Source organism: Ipomoea nil, unplaced genomic scaffold, assembly GCF_001879475.1.
Source record: "Ipomoea nil cultivar Tokyo-kokei standard unplaced genomic scaffold, Asagao_1.1 scaffold1932, whole genome shotgun sequence".
NCBI lineage: Eukaryota > Viridiplantae > Streptophyta > Magnoliopsida > Solanales > Convolvulaceae > Ipomoea > Ipomoea nil.
This window is the reverse complement of record NW_017618360.1, coordinates 2,836,357-2,862,336: the sequence shown is the minus strand read 5'-3', so window position 1 is coordinate 2,862,336 and position 25,980 is coordinate 2,836,357. Positions and strand designations below refer to the sequence as shown.

At 36.4% G+C, this 25,980-nt stretch overlaps 3 protein-coding genes across 6 annotated transcripts; 1 reads left to right on the top strand and 2 right to left on the bottom strand.

Annotated features, from left to right (window-relative positions):
* Positions 1 to 1,765: 1,765 nt before the first annotated feature.
* LOC109146463 (ceramide kinase) lies at positions 1,766 to 7,749 on the bottom strand. Of its 2 annotated transcripts, none has more exons than XM_019294107.1 (13): positions 7,314 to 7,749; positions 6,398 to 6,559; positions 6,129 to 6,296; positions 5,894 to 5,986; positions 4,574 to 4,666; positions 4,093 to 4,306; positions 3,969 to 3,995; positions 3,735 to 3,816; positions 3,485 to 3,634; positions 3,026 to 3,127; positions 2,404 to 2,796; positions 2,200 to 2,266; positions 1,766 to 2,110 (listed from the first exon to the last, which is right to left on the bottom strand). In XM_019294107.1, exons 1-13 carry the CDS (start codon positions 7,488 to 7,490, stop codon positions 1,973 to 1,975), a joined length of 1,866 nt encoding a protein of 621 aa, XP_019149652.1. In that variant the 5' UTR covers positions 7,491 to 7,749; the 3' UTR covers positions 1,766 to 1,972. The 2 variants fall into 2 exon arrangements, with proteins under 2 accessions (XP_019149652.1, XP_019149653.1); XM_019294108.1 differs by having other exon boundaries at positions 5,894 to 5,969; positions 7,314 to 7,747.
* A 970-nt stretch (positions 7,750 to 8,719) lies between these two features.
* Positions 8,720 to 12,592, bottom strand: LOC109146464 (uncharacterized Rho GTPase-activating protein At5g61530). Of its 2 annotated transcripts, XM_019294109.1 has the most exons (10): positions 12,493 to 12,592; positions 11,990 to 12,100; positions 11,641 to 11,903; positions 10,967 to 11,029; positions 10,853 to 10,871; positions 10,243 to 10,341; positions 10,075 to 10,152; positions 9,748 to 9,992; positions 9,358 to 9,520; positions 8,720 to 9,241 (listed from the first exon to the last, which is right to left on the bottom strand). In XM_019294109.1, exons 2-10 carry the CDS (start codon positions 12,048 to 12,050, stop codon positions 9,096 to 9,098), a joined length of 1,137 nt encoding a protein of 378 aa, XP_019149654.1. In that variant the 5' UTR covers positions 12,051 to 12,100; positions 12,493 to 12,592; the 3' UTR covers positions 8,720 to 9,095. The 2 variants fall into 2 exon arrangements, with proteins under 2 accessions (XP_019149654.1, XP_019149655.1); XM_019294110.1 differs by lacking the exon at positions 10,243 to 10,341.
* A 6,420-nt stretch (positions 12,593 to 19,012) lies between these two features.
* Positions 19,013 to 25,820, top strand: LOC109146491 (conserved oligomeric Golgi complex subunit 7-like). 2 transcript variants are annotated; one of them, XM_019294141.1, is made up of 11 exons: positions 19,013 to 19,114; positions 20,553 to 20,667; positions 20,843 to 21,072; positions 21,152 to 21,271; positions 21,361 to 21,462; positions 21,586 to 21,866; positions 21,982 to 22,127; positions 22,860 to 23,058; positions 23,627 to 24,305; positions 24,648 to 24,983; positions 25,370 to 25,820. In XM_019294141.1, the coding sequence occupies exons 1-11, from the start codon at positions 19,079 to 19,081 to the stop codon at positions 25,652 to 25,654; spliced, it is 2,529 nt and encodes an 842-aa protein (XP_019149686.1). In that variant the 5' UTR covers positions 19,013 to 19,078; the 3' UTR covers positions 25,655 to 25,820. The 2 variants fall into 2 exon arrangements, with proteins under 2 accessions (XP_019149686.1, XP_019149687.1); XM_019294142.1 differs by lacking the exon at positions 20,553 to 20,667 and having other exon boundaries at positions 19,033 to 19,114.
* The last annotated feature ends 160 nt before the right edge of the window (positions 25,821 to 25,980 follow it).

Here is a 25,980-nt window from a genome sequence, read left to right as displayed (position 1 = left end):
ATGTTGCATTTAAATTACACTAAATTCTTATAACACAATCTTTCAAAAACATTTTTTTAAAAAATCAATACATATTTTATTTATCTAGAATAACTAATCCCAAAATTGTTTAATAAAAAAGTCATTTTCATTATTTTAAATGAAAAAGACGGTTTTATACTTTGATATAAATAAATATGGGAAAAAAAAATATTATTCTCCCAACCAAAATGGACAACGTAGCTAGCAGCAAATCTATATTTTTGAAAGCAAACCAAAGAGAGTCCTAATGATCCTGATCAAACGCTAATGAAGGTAAAGGCTAGTGGTAACTTGCCGTATTTGTTCATACGTTCATAACTACTTTCTCAACCTACTAAAGCACAAAGAGCCAATAACGTCTCCACTGAGACTCAAACTCGCAACCTTCTATATGCGAGTCCAACCCGGGCTCAAATCCGCAACCTCCCGTATAGGAGTCCAACCCGGGTGCCATTAGACTACAAGGTCTTGGCAGCAGCAAATCTATATTTCACAAGTATTCATGATTCTTAACATGTTAGTCCAACCCGGGTGCCATTAGACTACAAGGTCTTGGCATCAGCAAATCTATATAATTTCACAAGTATTCATGATTCTTTACATGTTAGTATATATTTTATATTTTCTCAAGCATTTTCACCTCAAAGAATCTAAGTCCCCACCATCGAAATTTGAACCCATGACTATATGATAGTTGGCGAGCAAAACTTATTTAATTATTATTTTTTTTTTTTAAAAGTTAAAAGGATGGTAAAAGGGTGGAGCATAATTTTCGCACATGTCACGTATTTGATTCTTACCAACACATTCTTGATCGAATTCATTGCGCATAGTTTTCTTAGTGCGGTTTAACCTCTCACATGTGATTTGTAATCTATTAAACATGAAAGAATTTTTACTCAATACACACACTCAGATAATGACTGAGATTTTTCTTGTAAAAAAAAAATTGATTATTAAAAAAAAAAAAACATTACTTTATCAAATGTTGGCACGTTGTCACTGTCTTCATCCAAAACGTTAATCACCTAAACCCCAATTCCACATGATGCATGCTTGGTAAAGACGGGGCATGATATCTCCGGTACGATATCTATTTTTGGCTTGGTGCTGTTGTACTTCCAAACAGTGGCATATTTAGGATAAACTACAAATTATTTCAAAATTTTTACGAAATATTAATTTATTGTACTTGCACTTTAGCAACCTTATCATATTATCAATTGATATAGTTTGCACGAGTAATCGTACAAAATATTTGATTATATAAAGATGTTGGATTTATCGATGACATGTTTAAACGTCTTGTAATATAGACAACTTAGATCTTTGGATACAGAAAAATTATTTAGTGTTAAATGTGTTTTGCATTAGTATAATCATGTATGCTTTTGAGATTATATTAAGTATTTATCACAAGGACAAGAGTTGACAATATTTGGGAGAGCAACTCCTAGTCAAGTTAGTCAGACAATTTGCTTAATAATCAAAATGTTCGAAGTTTAAGCATAAGAGCTATCTATTGATCTTCTTGGCTTGAGCCAGTCAGCTAAGTTGGTTTACCTTATTTGTGATCTTTTTATCAACTAAGGTTACAAAATAAGCTTCACCTAGAGCGGCCAGATCCGAATAGTGACTGTGGGCTTTCCCGTAAATTATTAAAAAAAAAAAAAAAAAAAAAAAAAAAAGAGTTGACAATATTCAATCCAGCCAAAAACATAAAAAGGTATAAGAAGAGCTAATGTAGAAAAAGCTAAAGCAAAGATCATATTGATTGCAAAATTCTAATCTGACCAACAATTTATCAAAATGGTATACATTACATGGGGGGAGGAGGTGGCAGCAAGGAGAGAGGATTTTAGTAATTGCTATACAAATCTGAGGATCCATTTCAAGAACAGGATAATATTTGCTGCAAAAGAAGAAGAAAACATATATGCACCTTCTGAGGCTACACTTCAGGGCCAGTGGCAAACATGGTGATGAGGCCGCGGAAAACTTGCGCCGAGAGTTGATGCGCTTGGAAGGGCTCGCCATCTATGTTCCATACGCTCTCCTTCCCAAAAGAAGTGAACGTGAAAGCTGTCGTCTGTGCAAGATTTGTGCAGAAAGTCAGACCTCTGAAACACTGAGCTAGCATTGCTTCGTGGTCGAGGTAAAAGAGAGAGGCATACATACCTTGTGGTGCTCAACGAACTGAAAATCCAAGGGATTCCCGCCCTTCTTTGCAAGCTGGGTAAGATGCCTGCACGTATTTTCATCGCTGTTAGAATACTATATTGGAGAATACAAGACTTGCGTCGTGTATAATGAACACTAATCGAGTGGAAGTCAAACGATTGGTAGTGAATGAGTGAGAGAGACGGGGAGAGAGAGAGAGACCATAAATAACATGCATGAGGGCAGTCTTTGATCAATATAAGATGTAAGAAACCATCTGAAAGATGTGCATCGGCCACCAGGCCATCAGGAGCTCTTTCGTTTCGACAAGATATTATTGCACCACCAATACTTAGAAACCGCCCTTTGGACTTCAACCATCTCGATTCCTTCGAGTTTGGTCCCATTGAGTATGTTTCAGATATCTCATGTCTTGGTGATGTTTCGCCTGCTTTTAAGTTACAAACATTGCAGTTCACACGACACACTATTCTTTCGGGCTTCTTACGTAGGCTACAAAGTGACTTTTTCCTACACACTTGTAGCCCTCCCTGTTCACCCAAGTTTGCTTTCTTTGAATCAACTTCCAAATATGCAACTTCTGCCTCATACGAGCTATAAAAAAAAAAAAAAAAAAAAAAAACGTAAATAAAGAAAATATTTAAGAGAAATGCTATTAAGCATATTATTTTGGAGTTAAGAATAAGGTTTTCTTTTAAAACCCTCTCTCAATTTATGTTACTTCTGTCAGTAAAGCTCGTTTTGCACGAGATTCACAAGAATAATTATAGAAAAAAACCTAATAATTTCATCCGTGCACATTAGCAGAATCAACCAAACATACCTATGTCGAAGGAACACTTTAGTTCCTGCAAAATCATATCGTACAGGTCCCATCCAACGATATTTTTCACTTTCTGTGATTACATCTCCGTAAAATCCATACCTATCAAGAGAATAAAATAAATCAAAGAGGAGAAAAACATTCCTTATCTCAGCAGTTAATTAAGACATAACACTTTATTACTCCAATATATCGGCATTAAATTTAGCATAGATTTAACTCCAACATGCCTCACAAAATACTTCAGAGGCACCGGTAGTATACTCCATACTTGAATTTAGTAAAGTTAAATTTCACAGTTTCTATTAGATAGTTTGGTTTTTGATGAGTATCAAAGTAGTGGACATTCGGGAAAGAATGGTTTAGTCAGTTCTGATCAAGAATTGGCTTCACTTTAATATGTGACCCATAGGGAATACTCCATATTATACTATATTACTAATGGTAAACAAATAATACCCAGCAAAAGAGGCTGCATAGCGTACGCAGGGTTCATCCTTTGAGGTGGACGTTTTTTTCCATCTTATAACTTGAGCAATATCAAGGCACACGCTTTTACCAAGGACAATCTGTAACGCAGATGTTATAGGATCCCGAGCACCAGTAGTACTGCAAAAGTGAAAGACAAGGCATTTTTTCACAAAATATGCTATTGGATTCATTAGTCTAGAACTAGAAGTGATTTCTTCGATGCTATAAAAGTATGTACCAGATTACAATGGCGTCAGTGGATCCTGATGGAATAATCCCGAACCGGAAGCGTTCATTTGGAAATAAAAAAGAATCCCGATCTGTCCAAACCATGATGAAAGCAAAGTTAAAAGAATAAAGCAATACTAAGTGAAAGCCTTGTGAACAAATTGTTTATAAGAATCAAGGATGAAATAAGACTTGAAATAACCGACTAATTCAGTTGATTGCCTTGAACTGTAACTTAACGAACCTGTGTTGCAAGGATCACCAGTCTCTCCTGTAACGCCAGATACATTTCAATGAGAATGTTATGCAGATATTGGCAATGTGTAGAAGAGAAACTATATGAAAAGTTTACCTACTGAGATTTGTACCTTGCCTCCCATCAAGTTCTGAACGAGTGAGAAGAGGTGAGAGATCTTCATTATTATCAGAAGGCTCTTCTGTGTTTCCATTTGCATCATGAGCCATCCCATTGCTACCATTCTCAACAGGATGAATAGATTCTGTTGGGCGTGGTGGGTATGAAGCTTTATGTCTTGACAATAGAAGGCCATTTAGTACTTCGTTAAAAAAACCATCACCACCCTGAAATTGTAGCAAATAGTATAGAACCGTAAAGAGGTTAAGAGAACAAATTTCAATTTGCAGAATACTGTTTCTATAGTCCAAATCAAGGTTTCTTTTATGTTCTTAAACAATTACTCACAGATTTGAATAGCATAACAATTAGGAATAAAGTGTGGAAATAGAGTTTTTCTGCACAGAGATTCTACGTTTCAATTTCTTGAGCAAAAGTCATGTTTCAAGAAGAAGAAATTCTAGCATAGATTAGAAAGAAGTCTTGTCACTTACAACAGTTACCACACCATCATATGAATTAAGCTCCCTGTTTGAGATTGAGGCCATTACATCAAAAGCTTGCCCTGCCCTCTCCGTTACAGTGACCTGATCAAAATTGTTGAAAACAAATTGTGGAGAACAGCCCTTTTGAATGGAAGATGGTTCTTAATCTACAACACTTCAATAACCCATCCATCAAACTTGCATGACTAAGTTAGTTTTCAAATCACTTTGAAACAAGAACTTTACTACGAAGTAAGGTATTCATCATGTCAAATTATCTCCACAGCTTTGAGGACGGCATTTCATATTTGTCAAATCTTAATTGATGAAAGAACTTGTACTCCATCCCTAGCCAACTGCCTCAATTCCAAGAATCTTCATATAATCCATTATAGTTTTCATGATCTAGTTTTTATTACTGTATTTATAAAGGTTTCTTGTTCTTTTTCAAAGTTATTTTGTATGGATTCATTTCACAAATTAGACTTGAAGCCTTACGTTTTCAAGAAGCAGGAAGTAAATCATAGGAAGGTCCAGCTCATCATTTCAATATCTCCACATGAAAAATCACCTCAGTTGGCTTAGAGCATCCCCATTAGGGGATTTAGGACCGGTTTTTGAGGAGAAATAAGTGAGGTGGAGGAGAGAGGGTGAGGTGAGAGAAAAATTGAGGTCTTTGCAGTAAATAGGTTTTTTGGTCGGAAATGTGGGTCCCACTTGCTCTTTGATCTGTGCGTTGCGCAGAACATGCGCGCCCACGGCACACGCCCGCCGGGCGCGTTAAGCATTATTATTTTTTTAGTTTCAGATTTTGTTTTGTTTTGTTTTTTTTTTTTTCTTTTTCCATCCCCTCCCATTTTCTCTTTCCTAATCACACCTGCAAAAACTCCAAAAAAAAAAAAAAAAAAAACTACCACTATTGAAGATGCTCTTATCATACAGGATTTCATCCGAACCCCCATATGAAGACTTCTACCAAAATGATTTGCTGAATAGAAAGAGACAGAAAATGGAATCTGCCTGACAAAATAACACCAACTTTTGGGCTCACTAATAGGACATAAGTAACCAACAGAAACAACAAAAGGCCTTAAAAACTCCCTAAGTTAAATATATACTCATATGTTAGGCAATTTCAGCCTCAATAATTTTATTTGGCCAACTAAATGATCACTCTAGACATGAGCTAATTGGATAAAATAGATTCTTATGCATAATCAATGGTAAATGATTTGTGTATAACTACGAACATGAGATTGGAAAGTCCTTGGTTATCTTACAAATTCTAGAAGAGCAAATCAGAAGGGACAGCTACAGCTTAGAAATTACCTTCGTCATTACATTGGCTTGTGAAAATATAGGAGCCACAGCTTCCCAAGTTCTACATCCATTTCCTTTCCCACTCCTTGGATTAACAAAAACCTAGTCAATCAAAAAGAAAGTCTGGAAAAAAATCTTACAACAAGCTTATCTTATGTTTATAGTTTAACGACAAGACTTCATTACTGAATTACTAACTTTATAATTCATCATATTGCAGCATTAGCCACTTAAACAAATGTACCAGAAGATTTTTAGGTCGCCCTCCCTGCAAGCATAGAACAGCTCTGATCTGATTAACCCACATCTGGCACGTCCGCAGGTCCTTATGGCCAAAACAATACTGCGATGGGATCCAAACAGTAGGGTGGTTTCTTGACTTTTGAATATAGTGTACAGCAAACCTATACATCTGCCATGGCAAATAAAAATTCAGCCCACTGATTAAGACAAAATAGAATAAAAACTATTGGTTGGTACTGTAATTCTGTAAGATAAATGATAAGTGATAACCTCAAATGAGTAGCCAGAGAATAGTCCACTAGCATTTGGAAGCGAAGATTCACGAACCAAACCCCAACCAAGAGAGTCAATGGCATAGACATCACATAATTTCACAGAAATTTCGCATTTGCGGAAAATTTTTAAGCCTAAACAAAGGGATGGATCATCCTCCTACCACCATGAATAGACAAAACAATCCAATGATTATTCCTTTAGAAAATGTAAGTACAATAAAACTGGTAACAGTAAAAATAAACAACAGACAGATATAACCAGACAATACCTAAAAGTACCCTCCTTTCCTTCTCTCTGTTATGGCATTTGTTATTAAGTAGTAAAAAAGAAAGATGAATACTCATTTTAGGTTTAAAAACTCAAATCCACAAGCGATCCAGGTGATTTTGGTCAACCAGGAAAGCCTTGGATCAACAAAACTAGCATACACTAACATACATGATAGGTTAATCAGTTTCGGATAAAAAAACACTAACATAAATGATACAATCTCAATAAACTATTAACCTTGCTAACATATTTACCACATACATCACTACACTTCATATCCACTATTAAGTTGTTGGGAATACAAAATCGTCTCCTTTAGTTGCTTTAACAAGGTGAACAACTCACACTAATTCACACAATCACACATATATAATGTATAGATTTCGCTTTATTGTGGCATTCAAACCAACTATGTTATACTTCAGAAACTTAAGAAATGACCTCATTGGCATTATACAATCTTCTAGATGAATTCATTGTTTCAGATCAATGCCCAAACAATAGGGAAACCTCCAAGCAGAGTACATGGCTAAAATAATAAAATAAAAAGATATAAATCTTCATCTTCTTCGGATCTTTTAAACAACCCTATAAATTATATACCAACGAAAACAAATTCATAAAATGGAAAAAAACTTACGTTAGAAACAGATTCAGCTGATCTACAAGACAACCCGTCGGAATTAAGGGTGACAACAACCTCTCCAACGCCATCCAAGAAGAGATTTGAGCTCAAGATTGAGCTTTGGGAATCATTATCAGCAATTGGGCGAGAATTTTCATCTCCTCCCGGTAATGAATCATCGCACCTCTCCATAATTTGGAATAGTATATATATTTTTTTTCTATTTTTTTTCTATTTTTCTTCAGATAAATATCTGGATTTTATTTGAGCAGAAAATCCTACCCAGTTTCGAGAAACATAAAAAAAAAGGGGGAAAAATCTGATTGTTAACGAGAAAGTGAGAAATCGAGTTGGATATTGGGTAAAGCCATAAGGGGATCTTAGCAGACGTGAATCTCGTCAAAACCCAACAACTAAACCGTTGATTTTTGTCGTCAATAATGTTTCAAAAGGGAATTTCCCGTCATTTTTTGGTCAGAAATATATACAACTGTGATGAAAGTTAAGTTAACGTTTTGATAAAAGGAAAATAAAAGTCAGAAAAAGTAAACTAACATTAATAAAATGACAATCAAGAATACCAATCCATGTCTCTTGCCGGCTGCATTACTATCCAGCCATTATAGAGACAAGAAAAACAATGATATAGCTGACACGGACTTATCTCACTGATTCAGTATGTAATATTTGGGAGAAGAGATCAAGGTTTGAATAACGACGACAGTGTGTGAATTTTGTCTAAAATGGGCAAACTCTTTGTAGCCACGTGTATTTGGGCGACAGTGTGAGAATTTTATCTAAAGTGAGCAAATTCTTTGTAGGTACAGTCGCACAGGTATTTGGTCCTAGCTACTACGCCAATGAGTCACCGTGATTGAGGTGTGAGGGGCCCTTGGAGTTGAGGTGTGAGGGGCCCTTGTAGGTACAATCTTCTTAGTTTATCTCCTTGTGGTCCTTTGCTGACAAGGGTTACAAGGTGGTGTGATCCTTTGCTGACTAGGGTTACATGGGAGGTTTATCCCGCACACACTTTTGAGTAGTGATTGCAGCACGAATTTGATTTTATCCAATGCATAGCGAATTCATGGTTTGAGTAGGTTGCTTTACTTCCTTGTGAGATTTACACAATGCACTACACATCATCCTCGAATAGGGATTGCAAGTTACGCAGTTACTGTCTTCACTCGAAAACAACAAAAAAAAAAAAACGAAAACAAAACAAAACAAAATCGTTATATCTATGAGATCCACATAACTCATAATTATGTTGCAATTCGCAGTTTGTAGGCTCATCTTTAATTGTTTGGAGTGCTGTATTTGTTCATTATTTATTTATTTATTATAAATTGTTGTAGACTGTAGTGAGTATACTGTATACACATACATTATATTGGAAAATTTTGTTGAACTGTAAGCAAATAAAAGACTAAAGAGATGCATGTAGAATATGGGTTTATAACTATTTGCATGTGTCCCAGAATAAAACATTAACTCCAAGTCTCCAAGCCCAAGCACAAGCCCTTCAATCATGTCTGCTATGTCACTGATGAACCCATGTACAATCAATCATCTTCAAACTTCAAAGATGACAAAAAAATAATCTTTTTCTTGTACTCATGACAGACCATAACCTATGACCATTGCAAATAAACAAAAATTTACAGTGACATGCATGCGGAAACCCTGAAACTCTCCAATGTTGAGACGGCACACTCCTCAAACTCCATTCTGGAAAAGTTATTGGCAATGGGTTACTGAATCTCCAGAGCATAAGCGTCGCTGAAACTGAGTTATCTGTCACCTCCAAACAGTCTCATTTGCGTCTGTGAATATTGCATTATGATGTTCAATCAAGCACTGAACAACTTCGATCGCACCAAAGTCAACAGGCAAGCCATCATCCAAAGGAATAGGAGAAGAAGCGTCTACATTTTCATCTTCATCTAAATGCCCAAAAATATAGTAACACAGTAAGTCGACTTTCGCAGAAATGCATGTAATGAAAATTGGCAAAAGTATGAGAAACAGAAATGCTTATAATTAATGGAATATCATTCACCTGCAAGCATGTCCCATGGGCTATAGTTAGAATCAGAATCTAAACGAGTCTTCTGGTGATTTTTTGGTAACTGACTCCAGAACTGTTTATATTGGTCTGGACTCTTTCCTTGTTGCCACATAATGATGGGAGCTATTTCCATGGCAAGGCTTCGAGCATCCATCTGCCAGAACAAATCATGTCAATACAATTTTTAATCACCACTCCAGAGAAAAATTCATAAGCAAATCTATATGCACAAACCTTAAACACTAATGTCACCAGAGACTGAAGAAAGAAAAAAAGCATTTCAAACAATTAACACCAGGGAGCACTTCTAGGGATCTAGCAAGTTATGGAAGAAAAGTGAACATGGTATCTTATATTTGGCACCACACAGATAGATCCTACCTCATTGACTGGAGATTTTTGGCTAACACGTAGCAGCAATGCAGTAATCAATTCCAGTGTCATGTAGTTGACAGTAGAAAGCTTCTTCAATATATTTCTCATTGTAGGTATGCTAGAGCGAGCATCTCTGATTTCATTATATAACTGGAAGGTTGTCAATGGCTCAGGCAGGCTTGCAAGATAGCACTTTATAAGAGCTGCAACATCAAGTGGATTTAAACCCTCAGGCAGTGTTGCACTTGAATCTGTAACACAAGAATGAATGAAAACCGTTAGCAGAAATGTAGAAGTCCAATGAGTACCACATGAATTCAGATGGTCATATACCTTCATTGTATAGTGAAACCAAATTCTGAATGGTCTTTTTGTCTCCTTCAGACTTGAATAACCCCCTAGAATTGAGTCCTGCACCAAAAGAAGGAAGTCATGCTCATCAAATTGTTTCGTCTTCAATGAACAAGATCAGAAAGCCAATTTATTGGGTTTTATTATCACCTGATAACACAAGATAATCTGCACATTTGACCAATATAGATGGGATAGGCCTGGTGGATTGTTGCCTATGAACAGTGATCTCAATGGGAACTCCAAACACTGGGGAGACAAATAAAATAAAGTAAGTAGACTCTCTCTAACCATCGATAACTTATAGTCCACACTGTTTGTCACATAGACAAGGGCCACCAGCACTAAAGAGGCAAATCCAAATTGGCAAAGCACAGTGGTATCAAGAGAATTATTTGGCATCTAAAATTGTCTGGTTTGGCTAGTTTTTTCCCCAATGAAAAATAAAATAAAATTACATCCTATCATGAGCATTGTGCAAAATGTGAAATTTAATTTAAGAAAAATATTAGGCAAAAAATGTAGTCATGAACTAATATTAGAGGTTGGACCTAATGCAGAGGTCCAAAGCTCAGTCACTGACTGTTAGGCCACATGGTCAGGCCAGGAAACAACCTCTCCAAAATAGTAAGGTTATGCTCATCCCCCTTCCCCACAGTTTAAGTGTCTTGATCATTCGTCTGAATTTGAACATATGCAGACCAATAAAGCATCTAAAATTATAGCAAGTCATATGGTCATCAACAGAGGGGAAACATACCATCAGTGCTTGCAACTCCCTGCAATTGGTAAAAGGGAAAGCATGATTAGTTAGTCTCCACTTCACAAAGTAATTAATCAGAAAAAATAAAAAGCTTAATAGGGGTTTATATACCTTCTGCCAGCGCTCGATATCAGTCATCAGGGTCTTACTTTTTTGTGCTGTTTTCTTTGCCACCTGAACCATAATATTATGGTTGTAAGCCATTGTCAGAAGTATTTCTAAAATCCCCTTTTTCTCATGCTAATGCAGTGGGAAAGTTCTTATTGTTTCTCTCTCCTAAAGTCAACACTGTATGTTAAACCAATTCACAGTTTACCCTATATGTTCAAGATTCTATTTTCTTGCAATGTAAGTTATATTAGCTAATTAGCATAATATCTAGGCTTCAATGAAGGCCCATCATGATTTAACCCAATTTGTGTATGCATATACGAGACTTGGACATACATACACCAATACACAGTAGATTATTAATAACAATGGATTACCAGACAAACTGATTTCATAATGATTGCCTTAGGGTTACTGAAAAATAATAACATATCCATATAAAAAATTAAGGGCACATGTGACAGCCAAATTTGGTAACCTAGTGATGGCATCACCTATTACTTTGCCAATTCCCTTCTACTAGTTATGTAAATATCAATACTCTTTCTCTTATAGAAGTTAAATGTTTCTAGGACCCGCAAACCTATAAAGGATGATGCACACTCCCCAATTGCTTCTATTTAATCATTGACTACTTAAACACAGACACCATAAAATTTCCTTCTAGTTATTACCTCTTCAACTTTTGTCTTCCCAACAACAACCTTATCCTTTGTCTCTGAAAAACCCTTCCTCAAGAATAAGCTAGTGGTGGCAGCTGCAGAAATTAGACGCTCTTGCATAGCTTGTCTTGTTGATGGCTGCTGTAGAAATGACCAACGGCTCTTGACGACAGATCCAACCTTCTCTGCAACCTCAGTGACATTTCCCTTTGCATCCTTAGCAACCTCCCCCAAAACTGTTCCTGCAGACTGCCCAGCTTCTTTCAGCTTGGCCCCTACATCAAAAAGTTAATCATGCCTAAGAAATACAGTGTTCATACAAGAAGTCAAGGAGAAGTTAACTAAATTCAAGATGAGTTACCTGAGGATTGGAAAAACCCACTAGCCTTATCTTGCCACTGAGGCGAAATAGCCGAAGGCATTGAAGTTTGACCAACTACTATTACCAACTATGGAAGAAATCAAAATTCACCTAGCCAGAACAAACACGCATAAGTCAATTAACTGATGTTAAAAAGATTCAACCAAACCCTAAATTAATCAACTCCATCGCTTTAACAACAAGCAATCCCATGAGAATTCGAGACTCCATGGAAAACTGACACTACCGCTGGACTGGAGTTTCAAACAATCTAATAACTAAAACCATAAAAACGTAAACGCACGATATACAAAGAATCAACGATACACAACTGACGCTCGGCTAAAAAAGCTTGATCGGATTGTTCAACGCAATTAACAGCTTTTCCGACTATAAAAACAGCTTTTCCCTTCTTCTTCTTCCCTTTAATTTGTATTCCGATGATTTTGTGTCTGAAAAGTGATTAAAACCTTAAATTTGGGATGAAAAAACTAGGGTTTTACCTTTGATCTCGCCGGAAAGCGAAGATTCGGAGACGAACGCTGGTAGAAAGCAGGAACAGAAAAGTAATTACGGAGTATTATTAAGAAGAATAATTATGAAGCTCAATGAGGTGGAAGATTGACTGGTCAAGTAGCCATTGCTGGACTATTGAGGCTTTTCCGCCAGACCAATGAACTCCGAACACGTGGCGTTGTAGGATATTATTGGTGGTAGATTGTCGTAGGGGATTATAAACTGCGGTTCTGGACGTTTCCAACTGATATAACGGTCTTCGTACAAGATTACAAGTTACACAAAAGAAAAAGGTACAAATGTTTTTGCAGTATTTGTTATGGCCTATGGGATCAAGCAAGTACACAAATTTCCACCAGAATATAATCTAATCTAATTGGATAATATATAATTTATATTCATATTTAATTAATACATAAATGTAATTTTACTGTAATATGCAGTCAGATAATTCGTAATAATCAATAAAAATAAAATTTTTATTGTCATGGTGAAAATTTATGATATCTATAACTTTATCCATTTATTATGTGATATATGGGTGAGACAAAAATAAATAAAACTAATTTACTATGTAATTGAAGATATATAAATGATTCAATGGTACTATCTTTGACACTTCTTTATCATTTTTTTGTATGGGCTTGTCCTCCTCCGTTCTCCGATTATTTAGTTGCAACGGTTGCATATGCATTATCTTAAATTTTGTAGTTTTTTTTTTTTTTTGAAAGGAAATAAGAATAACTTTATTAAAATAGGTGCTCAATACAAAAAGGAATCACTGATAACCAACACAACGGACCAAGCTGAGAACGAGTAGCTCTAGCTAGTGCATGAGTAAACTTGTTCGCTGATCTAAGAATAAAATAAATGGACACTGATTCAAAGTGTCGTTTGAGAGATCGGCACTCATTTAAGACACAACCAACATAAGAAAGATCGCGTGCCACACTATCGATTTTGTAGTTATCGATTGGTTATGAAATTAATAATTTTTAGTTTATCGCACAAATGCATCTATTTTGAATATATGAGAGTTTAATGAACACTTAAATTGATGTGTGTATTGTGTAATGACTTGTTAGTTGTTACTTGTTACTGATTATGAAATTAAAAAAAAAAAAAAATTAGTTCAAATTTTTTGATCGGTTATGACTATTTAAAAAAAAATTATTAACAAAAAATCAACCAAAACCAGTTGCACACCCACAATGTGGTTTAAACAAGAATAATTCAATAATTACTCACTTTAAAGGTATAAAAAGATATTTTTATTACAAAGAAAGGGGATAGCCACATGGTCAGGTCAGGACACAACCTCTCCAAAATAAGTAAGGTTATGCTCATCCCCTTTCCCCACAGTTTAAGCCACCTCCGCCTGATCTCTCGCGAACAACCGCCACCGCCGCGTCGCGGGACGTCAGCCGTCACCTGTCGCCTGAAGGAGGAGACAGCAGCGGCGTTACCACCGATAAAACCCGGTTTCGCCACCACCGCCGACCTCTTCGCGAACCAGCGCCATCGCCGCCGTTACGGAACGTCCAGCCATCTAAACCGTCCGTCAACACCGGAAAAACAGCCACCATTGTTGACGTAGATGAAGGGGGAACAGCCGGTGATTTTTTTTTTTTATATATAATCCGGCGTTGTTTGTTCTCCGTCAACAACGGAGGTGTGACAACCCAAAATTTAATTTTATAAATTCGGTTTTAAGAAATTCCAAAATAGCCATTTTTCACCCTATAAAAATTTTTGCGATGAAATCGATGTTTGAATAAATTATTTTGAGCCACTTTTAAGTAAATTCAACACCGGGACTTATTTTGAATCTAAAATCCTAGATTTTCGGGTACATTGCGTACCAAGTTTTTGATCCAAAAGTCAATCTGAGTGAAATCGGGAGAAACTTGAGAAACCTAAAACTAAGTGGTTGTCTAGAAAGTATTTTTGGAAAAATGCATTTTTATCCCAAAACTATTTTAAACCATGATTCTATACCTTGGTCTATGAAGCTTGGTGAACCACTAGACTCCACATCTCTTTGTCTGATATTTTTGCAAGCTAAACTAAATTATCATTTTTCCACCCTCCAATCATTTGCAAGTTTCCTAGGGTTTTGGACCCTATATAAATATCACCTTTGCTTTGCCATCTCCTGATTTCTTCATTTCCTCCTACACTCCAAGTCTGATAACAGAGAGGGAAAATCACAGTAAGATTTCATCTCATTCCTTCATCTTCTTCCCTTAAGGTTTCATCTCTTAATCTTTCATCTCTGAGGTTGACTTAAGCTTATAATGTACCTATGCTTGTTTGAGGAAATAGGTGGTGAAGGAGGGTAACATCTTAGAAACAAAGGAAAGGGAACCACACAAAGAGAAGAAGTCTACAAAGGTATAACCCCATGGATTCCCAATCTCTTTTGACTCTGTGAAGTCACTGCTATGTAGTTAGAAATGAGTAGAAATGCTAGAATATTATGTGTTTGAGCTATTAGATGACTTGTTGATGTTGTACAATGTGTTGATGGTGTTTTGGAAGTGAAAAATTGTCTGAAAATGCTTTACAGGTGAAGAAGAAACCTCTGGTGCACAACATAGTGTGCACTAGGGATGTCAATTTAGCCCGAATCCGATGGGCCAACCCGATAAAATCGAAACCGACAGGGCTATGGCCCGAACGGGCTAGCCCGATAAAACACATTAACACGACGAGCCCGAAACCGATTAGCCCGACGGCCCGATAGGGCTAGCCCGACAACCCGAACTATTAAAAACTATTCTTTATTATAGTTTAGGGTTTAGAGTTGCTGTTCGGGATTTGTTCCCCGTGATTTTTTTGACTCGGTATTGATGTTTTGACCTCCCGATGTTGTTTTATTGGGCGATTTGAGTGTCTTCTTGATGTTTCGTATGTCTAGAACGGTATGTTAGGAATCCATGTAGGATTTGGTGTCTTGAATCGTGCTAAGGGTCCGACTTTGTGATTCGTTGGGCTATTGTGAGTCTTGTATGTTCTATGGAACTACTTTTGGTTTACCTGTTTGATAAACATGCTAGTTTGATGTTGAAATGCTAGTGTGTGCGGTTTGTTCTTTCCTATTGAGATTGGCAACTTGTGTTGACCATCGTTTGGTGTCGGATTGTGATCCTTCGTCGTTGAGTATGGTTTCATATCTTTGTTGTGATCCATTGATTGATTCCTATGATGTGAACGTGTGTAAACATTGTACCCTTTGATCGATGCATGATTAAGGTTTATGAGGCCTTAGTCTTCTTGGTAATGATGTGGTCCTCGTGTGGCCTTGATTCAAATTGGTGGTGTGACCTGAGTCTAGGCTCATATGTAGGTGGTTGTGTGAATGAAATGAATAGTACCCTCGTGTACTCTTATGTAGGTGGTTTTGTTAGAGGTTGTTGGAGGAGGGACGACGGTCCCTGGCGGTATAAGGTTGGACTCAGAAGTACAGGGTGGTACTTGGAGGTAATGGTTGGAACTGTAATAAGACCGGGGGTAGCCATAAGGTTGGAACATGGAATAAGGTTGGAACTGTGAAACTTGTGACATGTAGTTGTCACTGTGGCATGTAGTTGCCAGTGTGTGAATGCGTATTCTTTGCAATTGAGCATGTCTTGATGTATTCTACTTTGTGATCAGTAGAATACATCTCGAGTTGTATTGTTTACTGTTGGTATTCTTGTCTTATTGTTGTCGTAAGGGTGTTGATTCCCTTTTCCTTTGAGAGTGTGAATGAGTCTTGAAGTTGACTTCTCTCTATGGCTTTTGAAATGATATATACTGTATTCCGTTTCGAAAATGGTTTTGACTTATACTATTTATATATGTTATTTAACACGTATTGATGGGTTACCAGCAATGCTCGCTGACCGGGTGTCATGCCCTATCTTTATGTTGCTTTACAGGTTTTGAGTAGCATATTGGAGAGCGCGCTAGCAGTTTGTTAGTTAGTGTAGCTCATTGTGACTGTTTTAGTTAGACTTTTGGCTTGTGAGCCATGGATTTTTATGAGTATGAGTATGACGTTTTGTTTAGACTTAGCCTGTGCACCTATAGATGTATATGTGTGGCATAGCATCTCCCGTACTTGTTTATTAGCTTCCGCTTTAATTTTAATCTTGATGAGTAGACTTTATCTCTTCCTTAAGCTTTAATTGGTTTTAAAAGTTGTTGAAAATCAGGGGTGTTACAGGTGGTCTATTCGCCAGTTGGATATAACAACGCCTTTTTAAATGGCGAGCTAGCTGAAACTGTTTACATGCGACAGCCACCTGGTTATGAGGATAAGTCGTTACCTAATCATGTATGTTTGCTTAAAAAATCTCTATAGGGTCTCAAATAGGCTCCACGTGCATGGTTCACAAGGCTACATGATTTTCTTGTCTCTGTGGGCTTCTCGCCTTCTAAGACGGATGTGTCTCTTTTTATCTATTCTCGTGACAGTATCGTCTTTATCTCTTGGTGTATGTTGATGACATTTTAATTATGGGTTCTGACTCAGATCGTGTTACTGCTCTTATTGATAAATTAGCACTTGAATTTAAAGTTCGTGATATGGGTGTGCCTTCTTTTCTTCTTGGGAATAGAAACTGTCCCATTATCTGGCGGTATGCTTTTATCCCAACAACGGTACATGAAGGATATTCTCAAACGTGCTGGCATGGTGGACTGCAAACCAGTAATCACGCCTGTCTCTTCTGCGAAAATCACAGACGACGTGGCCGTTCCCTATGCCGATCCAACACAATACAGGAGTCTTGCTGGTGCTCTCCAGTATCTTACGGTAACTCGTCCGGATCTATCTTATGCTGTTAATCTCTTGTGTCAACATATGCATGCTCCCACTACTACAGACTGGGCCTCTCTAAAGAGAGTCCTGCGGTATGTCAAATGCACCATGCATCTTGGCCTGCGTATTTCTCGGTCCACATCTATGGATATTCACGCCTATTCTGACTCATATTAGGTTGACGATCCGAATAATCGCAAATCTACTAGCGACTTTGCTGTGTTCTTGGGCAGTAATCTTATATCTTGGGTTTGTCGGAAGCAACGGACTGTAGCACGTTCTTCGACTGAAGCAAAATACAAGGGACTCGCTGATGTATCTGCAGAAGTTACATGGCTTGTTTCTCTGTTACACGAAATCGGCATCCATACTGCGTCTCCTCTTCGACTATGGTGAAGCAGAATACAAGGGACTCGTTGATGTATCTACAGAAGTTACATGGCTCGTTTCTCTGTTACACGAAATCGGCATCCCTACTGCGTCTCCTCCTCGACTATGGTGTGATAATTTGGGAGCTACTTATTTATGTGTCAATCTGGTGTTTCATGCCCGCACGAAGCACATTGAGATTGACTATCATTTTGTTCGCGATAAAGTAGCCAAAAAGGAGTTAGAGGTGCATTTTGTTTCAACCAAGGATCAACTAGCGGATATCTTCACAAAGTCTTTGTCGTCTCTTCGTTTTAACTCTCTCCGTGACAAGCTCAATGTTTTGGCTAGCCAACCTTGTGCTTGAGGGGAAGTATTAGGACTATATTATTCATATACTAGGACTATATTATTCGTGTTAGACTAGGATTCTATCTAGCATCTCTATATATTCACTCCCTGTACTCTCAGACATTATTATTGAATACAACACAATTATATTCTCATCGTCTTATACTGAGAGCTGTACAACCCTCAAAGTGGAATTAATGTTGGCAACAGTGGCAAATCCAGAAATCTTCTCCAGTGGGGGCGAAGGTTTTACCAACGAGATATTTTGAAAAAAAAAATAAAAATAAAACACTTAGAGACCTAGCCATAAATATTGTTGACTAAAGATGAAAACTTAAAATACATCAGTATAAAAAATATTTAAGACAAAATATAAAATATAATTAATTAGATAAAATAGTTCGAATGGAAAACATATATATTATAAATTACTCATCACACTATTAATATTAAAAAGTAAAAATAAAAGTAAAATAGGGAAGAAGTCACAATGTTTTAAAAAAACAATTAGAATTCAAAAAAAAAAAAAACAATTAGAAATCAAAAGCAAACAAATTAGAATTAAAAAAAAAAAAAAACCAATTAGAATTCAAAAGCAAAAAAAAAAAAACAATTAAAAATCAAAAGCAAACAAATTAGAATTAAAAAAAAAAACCAATTAGAATTCGAAAGCAAAAAATAAAAAAAAAATAAAAATCAAAAGCAAACAAATTAGAATTAAAAAAAAAATAATTAGAATTAAAAAACAAAAAAAAAAAAACAAACAATTAGAAATTAAACATAGGTGCCTTGCAAGGTTCGAACCCTAGCCTATTCATATAATTTAGAAATAAACAAATAAGTAGCCTTACCATCTAAGCTAGACTTGCCTTTGCATAAACCTTGGTATATTTAATATATAATTCCTATCTCACGGGTACTATACTAATTATATTTAGACTGCTGTAATCTTCGTCTTCTTCTTCTTTTTTTTTTTTTTTTCTTTCCTCCTAAACGCCAATTGTATTCTCTTCTTCCCAATTTTTGTTTCTTTTCTCGCCGGAGACATGGTGAAAGCAGTTAGATTTGTCGGTGGTTCTCCGGTACGTATTTCTCCTTATTTATCGTATTTGGATTGAACTTTCTCGCCGGAGACACAGCTACCGTCACCAAAGTTTGTTCCTGTGACTCAATTTTGACTTGAACCTTCTCTTTCTTTGCAAATGTATTCAGTCATGGAGTGAAGCCTTTTTCAGATTTCGCTTGTTAGTCGTGCTTGAAATTTCTTATTAACTTGATTTTTACAAGATTTTCACCAAATTAAATGTTCCTCTGACTCAATCTGGGCTTGATCTTTCTTTGAAAATGTATTCAGTCTTGGAGTGAATGCTATTTCAGATTGCGATTGTGAGTGCTTGAAAATTCTTATTCATTTGATTTGTACAAGATTTTCACCAAATTAAATGTTCCTCTGACTCAATCTGGACTTGATCTTTCTTTGAAAATGTATTCAGTCCTGGAGTGAATCCTATTTCAGATTGCGATTGTGAGTGCTTGAAAATTCTTATTCATTTGATTTGTACAAGATTTTCACCAAATTAAATGTTCCTCTGACTCAATCTGGACTTGATCTTTCTTTGAAAATGTATTCAGTCCTGGAGTGAATCCTATTTCAGATTGCGATTGTGAGTGCTTGAAAATTCTTATTCATTTGATTTGTACAAGATTTTCACCAAATTAAATGTTCTTATTAACTTGATTTGTGCGATGTAGTTATGTGTCTTATTCATCATGTAATCTTCACTTTGTCATCTTAATTTGTTAATTGCGCTTGTGAGTGTTTGAAAATTCTTATTCATTTGATTTGTACAAGATTTTCACCAAATTAAATGTTCCTGTGACACAATTTGGACTTTATCTTTCTTTGCAAATTTATTCAGTCTTGGAGTGAAGCCTTTTTCAGATTGCGCTTGTTAGTCGTGCTTGAAATTTCTTATTAACTTGATGTGTACAAGATTTTCACCAAATTAAATGTTCCTGTGACTCAATCTGGACTGATCTTTCTTTGAAAATGTATTCAGTCTTGGAGTGAATCCTATTTCAGATTGCGATTGTGAGTGCTTGAAAATTCTTATTCATTTGATTTGTACAAGATTTTCACCAAATTAAATGTTCTTATTAACTTGATTTGTGCGATGTAGTTATGTGTCTTATTCATCATGTAATCTTCACTTTGTCATCTTAATTTGTTAATTACGCTTGTGAGTGTTTGAAAACTCTTATTCATTTGATTTGTACAAGATTTTCACCAAATTAAATGTTCCTGTGACACAATTTGGACTTTATCTTTCTTTGCAAATTTATTCAGTCTTGGAGTGAAGCCTTTTTCAGATTGCGCTTGTGAGTGCTTGAAATTTCTTATTAACTTGATTTGTGCGATGTAGTTATGTGTCTTATTCATCATGTAATCTTCACTTTGTCATCTTAATTTGTTAACTGATAAAGGGTAATTTTATTAACTGTTTCCCCATTTGGTCATAGGTTCTTAGGTGGGAAGATATTGATGTAGGATCTCCCAAGGAAGGGGAGATCCTGGTGAAAAATCAGGCTCTTAACCCTAACTTTCATGGTGTAAATTCCATGTCCTATATACAAGGTTAGGTTTGCTGGATAAATTGTACTGACTGGACTGGACGCAAGGATAATATGCGTTTTAATTTTCCTGAAATCCATCTTTTACACTAAAAATATCCTGAAAATGCAGTATATGTGATGTTCTTCCAGAAATTTTTAACATAAAATGCCAAAATTTGAAATCTGATTCTTCACAGGTATGGGGGCGGTTGGAGTAGTGATAGCCCTGGGTTCGGGAATAACCGCAATAAAAGTCGGTGATCTCGTTGCCTATTATGATGGCTATCCAGAGGGAGTATTTGCGGAAGAACAAATACTCCCGGCAGATAAAGTGGTGCTTGTTCCTCCTTCGGTTGACCCGATTACCGCATCATCCGCACTCGTCAAGGAGATGGCAACTCGTCTCTTGCTACACAAATGCTCCAAGGTAAATGTAAATTTTCGTTATTTAATGCACTCATACCTCACTTTTTTTGGACTAAATGCTCTCATCTGCTAATGGACAGGATGAGGCTGGTTTGACTCAATTAAGCTCAACCGTGGAGGATGTATTTTCGAGTGGTGATCTTCCACGTGCTGTAGAAACACTGGCAAACATGAAGCACTGCTTGTCTGCTGTTGGTGAGGTATTGTTTAAATTGGTTGCCTTTGTTTGGTGTTAAATCATGTTTTATTGGGCCCTAAATTGCTGTATTAATGTCCCTAAAATTTCCAGGTTACTGAATTTGCTAATATAAGGAAACAACTTGAAGTTTTAGAAGATAGACTAGACTCGATGGTGCAACCTCGCTTGACAGACGCATTAAGGGATCGGAAGGTTACTTTAATTTCACATTTTCTCCTTCCCTTTTGCAAATATTTTATCTTCACAATCATTTGAATTCACATATCTCCTTGGAGACTGTAGAAAAGGGACATAAATTGAAATCCTTGTTTCTAGGTTGATGTTGCCCAAGAAATGAGGAGTAATCTCAATAGAATTGGGAGATTCAAGTCATTAGAACTGCAATACTCAAAGGTCCACCTCAAGCCTATAAAACATCTTTGGGAAGATTTTGAGTTGAGGCAACATGCAAATAAGGTTTCAAATGAGAAGATTGAAGTAGAAAGGCTCTCAAGTGCTAATGATTTGCAACTGAATTCATCCCCGATTTCATTTTCACGTTGGCTTCCCAGTTTTTATGATAAATTGCTGCTTTATCTTGAACAGGAATGGAAATGGTATAACATGGATAGACTTCAAAATTATTTTGTATAAAATATTGCATTCTTTGTGGCTGTTTGAGGATAGATTGCAGTTTATGTTTGAGTAAAACTAGTTTGATATTTTCTACAGGTGTGTGCTTGCTTTTCCAGAAGAATATAAAACACTTGTTCCAAATCTAGTAATTGAAACAATGTCAGCTATTGGTGCAAACTTTGTATCATCTATCAACCTGGCTGCTGGGGAGGCTGTCCCCGAGACAAAAACATTGGCCAAAGGTTAATTTCTAGTACTCTTTTGGAGTGGACTGTAATCATATTTCCTATAGACCGATGTGTTTTCTTGCTAATATACCAGTATTGCCTTCCCTATCATGTCTTGTATACTCATTTTAGGTAGTAGTCCTAGTTAACTCTATTGCCTCCGTCCAAATATGTCACAAATTTTGATAGACATGGGTTAAGAGTTGAGAGGCTTTTAAATCATAAAAAATTCTGTTTTAAATTTGAACTTGAGTTGCTCATGTCATGATGACCTGGAAGAAAGTTGGTTGTGACTGTGTCAGTGTGTCAAACATTTGAGGACATCTCAAAAAGCAAGGTGTCACATAGACAAAGGGAAATTGCACAAATGCATTTTCATGGAGCTGTTTAATTCTTAAGGAAAAGTCAATATTTGTCTGTTGTTTACTTTGATTGATGGTGTATGTAAATCATTTTTCAGCCTCTTGTTTAAAACAAATCACGCTCTTCTAGTCACCAATTTTAGCATATTCTTTCTTGTTTTCATGTAAATGATATTTGGTTATGTAAGCAAGGATTTGGAATGCGAGTAGTGGAGCAAGTATGGATTTGTAAATAGAAACCTATATAAATATTATGACCTTTATTAAATGATAGATGAGCATGTGTCCTCTCTAATTCATCATCCGTATGGCATCCAAACATACCTGTACTATATTTTGCTAAGCATTTTCTATGATCATAACTAAGATTCTGTCAAAATTTCAGGTATCTTAGACATCTCAACTGGAGATTTGTCAAAAGGTGTCAAGGTCCAAACCAAACATCTGGATGCCTTAATTGAACTTCACAATACAACAGGGAGTTTCGCTAGGAATATCCAACACCTATTCTCAGACACTGGCCTTCAAGTTATGTTGGATGTTTTGAAAGCCATATACCGTCCTTTTGAATCATTTAAACGACGGTGAGCACATATGAAGTTTATAATGGCACATGGTTTTGCTGAAGCATTCTTTTGGGCATCCTGCTTTTAAAGATTTTTCTAGTTTTCTAGACACCAATTTTATTTATTTATTTTTCTCAGAGGAGCTTTTAAATCTATCATCTATCATCATATTAAAAGGTGTAAAGAAGTTCTTTTGCCCCTACTTGTTCTTGGTCTTGAGAAATTAATCCTTTAAAAAGTTTTTCATTGGACAGAAGTGTTGTTGTCATTAGAATATATGTGCTTTTAATTAACTCTTAGTTGTAAACATGAAATTTGGAGGCTCGAATGTATCTGCTTTTAATTAACTCAGCTTCCAATTTGGCTCTTGTGATTAAGATTTTATCTGGTGATTGCTACATCTATCGTTGTTGTACTTAACCATGGAATGGAATTGGATGGATTTCTAAGTTTGTTTCAATAGATTCAGCATGCTAGGTGTGAAATAGCCAAAACAGGATCTTTAAATATACATCATACAATTATTCTTTATTGGCTTTCTGAACTAAATGTTCTTGCATTGTGTGCCTGTTTGATCTGTTCTTAGGTATGGACAAATGGAGCGTGCCGTTCTCTCTGTTGAGATTGCAGGACTTGACCTCAGAGGAGCTGCCATCACTCTTGTTGGGGTTCAGGGAGTTGAACTTAGAGAAACAGTTGGAAGGATGGAAGAGTGTATCCCACAAATCATTTTACTTCTTGAAGCTGCTGTAGAGAGATGCATTAATTTCACTGGTGGTTCTGAGGCGGATGAGCTTATTCTTGCTCTGGATGATGTTATGCTACAGTACATTTCCACTTTGCAGGATAATTTAAAATCACTAAGAGCTTTGTGTGGATTGGATGCTGATGCTGTTGGTTCAAAGAAAGAAATGGAATCTGACAGGAGGGAAGGAGCTTCCAACTCACGCAAGGTTGACTTCATGTCAAATGAGGAGGAATGGTCATTTGTCCAAGGTGCATTGCAAATTCTCACGGTTGCTGATTGTTTAACCAGCAGATCATCTGTCTTTGAAGCTTCCCTCAAGGCTACCCTTGCCAGATTGAGGACAAATTTATCTTTTTCGGTATTTGGTTCAAGTCTTAATCAGAACCAGTCACATGCGGCCAATGATGATGGAAGTGGACAGGTAGCTGTGACCGGAAGGGCTGCCTTGGATGTGGCAGCTGTGAGGCTTATTGGTGTTCCTGAAAAAGCTCGGAAACTTCTTAATCTATTGAAGCAGGTAGTTGGGATAGAGAAAGCTGACTACCTTCCTCAGAGTTCATGCCAATATCTTTTTATTTTTTTATTTTTATTTTTATTATTATTATTATTATTTTTTTGTGGTTAAAAATAAAATGAATATATCAATGCTACTTCCCCTAAAGTGGGTGTCAAACTGATGAATAAATAGATGGAATGAACCTATTACCTATATGGTGATCTGGTGAAAAATAATAAAGAGTTGCCACATACATCTGCGAGTCCTTTTCTTTTCTAGATCTGGAAACCTCTCTGTCTATATATACTTTTCTTATGTGATGTTTATATTAAATTTATGAGTAATTTTTTGTATTTCTTGCAGTCTAAGGATCCCCAGTTTCATGCACTTCCAGTTGCTTCTCAACGGGTTACAGCTTTTGCGGATGCGGTTAATGAGCTTGTTTATGATGTACTTGTATCAAAAGTACGACAACACTTCAATGATGATTTATCTCGTTTGCCTATATGGTCTTCTGTAGAAGAGCATAGTGCTCGTCCCCTCCCAATATTCAGTGCAGATCCTCAGTCTTATGTTACTAATGTTGGTGAGTATCTTCTGACGTTACCCAAACAATTAGAGCTTCTCGCAGAGGGAATTTCCAAATCTGATGCCAATGCTGATGAGGCCCAGTACTTTGCTACTGAATGGATGCCTAAGGTAACTAAATTTTAAAAATTTAGGTTTTAATTTTGTCTGTTTCCATTATTAATGCTATTACTGGCAGCTTATCTGAAATTCTGAATTGATGAACTATCATATTGCATCTGCACTCTTGGATTTTAGTTCTTATGCTATATAAGTAGTAGTGTGCTTCGTTTTTTTCTTTTTTTTTGCCCGAAAAATGAAATGTTCCAATCCAATCTTCATCATTTAAAGAAGAATTAGATAACAACTAGGATCTAATGGCTGTTTTAGAAAATGGTCTATTATTATTCTTGGGATTTGAAGTAGTTAAAATATGTTCAATAACACATATTCCATTTAAACTTTCCTCCAGCTAAACCTATAAGTTAACTATTCTTTCTTGTGTTTGTGTTGAATAGGTTGCAGAAGGTGCTACTGCTCTTTATGTGGAACAATTGCGTGGCATTCATTATATCAGCGATCGTGGAGCACAGCAACTCTCTGTTGATATTGAGTACTTATTAAGTAATGTGCTTTCAGCTCTATCGATGCCTGTTCCTCCAGTTCTTGCCACCTTCTATTCATGTCTCTCCACTCCAAGAAATAAGCTCAAGGAACTTGTAAAATCTGATTCTGGAAATCTGCAGCTTCATCTACCCACTGCCAACCTTGTGTGCAAAATGCGCCGTCTTAGTTTGGAGTAATTGGAGTCCTTTCTGGGCCACTATACTTTGTATGTGAAGAAGAAAACTAAAAGGAAGAAGCTTTGAACACTGAGCTTGTTTCTTATTTCTCTGTTTTCTGTGTATTTCTTCACTGCTACACCTCAAATATATATACTACAACAATGGACAGTTTATAGACTCTTCACTTCCTAGTCTTTATTTCTATGCTTTTCTATCTTCTATAACTGTTTATCTTTAACACCCCCCTCAAGCTGGAGCATAGATATTAAGTATGCCCAGCTTGTTACAAATATATTCAACCCTGTCCTTACTGAGCCCTTTGGTGAACAAATCAGCTAGTTGAT

Bases quoted from the DNA above. Each gene is read 5' to 3' on its own strand.
- LOC109146463 (XM_019294107.1), bottom strand. From the start codon at position 7,490: ATGGAGAGGTGCGATGATTCATTACCGGGAGGAGATGAAAATTCTCGC. The intron at 5,987-6,128 runs GTACATTTGTTT...TTGATTGACTAG, and splicing joins GGCGACCTAAAAATCTTCTG to GTTTTTGTTAATCCAAGGAG. The intron at 3,817-3,968 runs GTTCGTTAAGTT...TGGTTTGGACAG, and splicing joins TGGTGATCCTTGCAACACAG to ATCGGGATTCTTTTTTATTT.
- LOC109146464 (XM_019294109.1), bottom strand. From the start codon at position 12,050: ATGCCTTCGGCTATTTCGCCTCAGTGGCAAGATAAGGCTAGTGGGTTT. The intron at 9,521-9,747 runs GTAGGATCTATC...TTGTTCTGGCAG, and splicing joins AAAAATCTCCAGTCAATGAG to ATGGATGCTCGAAGCCTTGC. The intron at 9,242-9,357 runs GTGAATGATATT...TTGGGCATTTAG, and splicing joins CCCATGGGACATGCTTGCAG to ATGAAGATGAAAATGTAGAC.
- LOC109146491 (XM_019294141.1), top strand. From the start codon at position 19,079: ATGGTGAAAGCAGTTAGATTTGTCGGTGGTTCTCCG. The intron at 21,073-21,151 runs GTAAATGTAAAT...GCTAATGGACAG, and splicing joins TGCTACACAAATGCTCCAAG to GATGAGGCTGGTTTGACTCA. The intron at 21,867-21,981 runs GTATAACATGGA...TATTTTCTACAG, and splicing joins CTTGAACAGGAATGGAAATG to GTGTGTGCTTGCTTTTCCAG.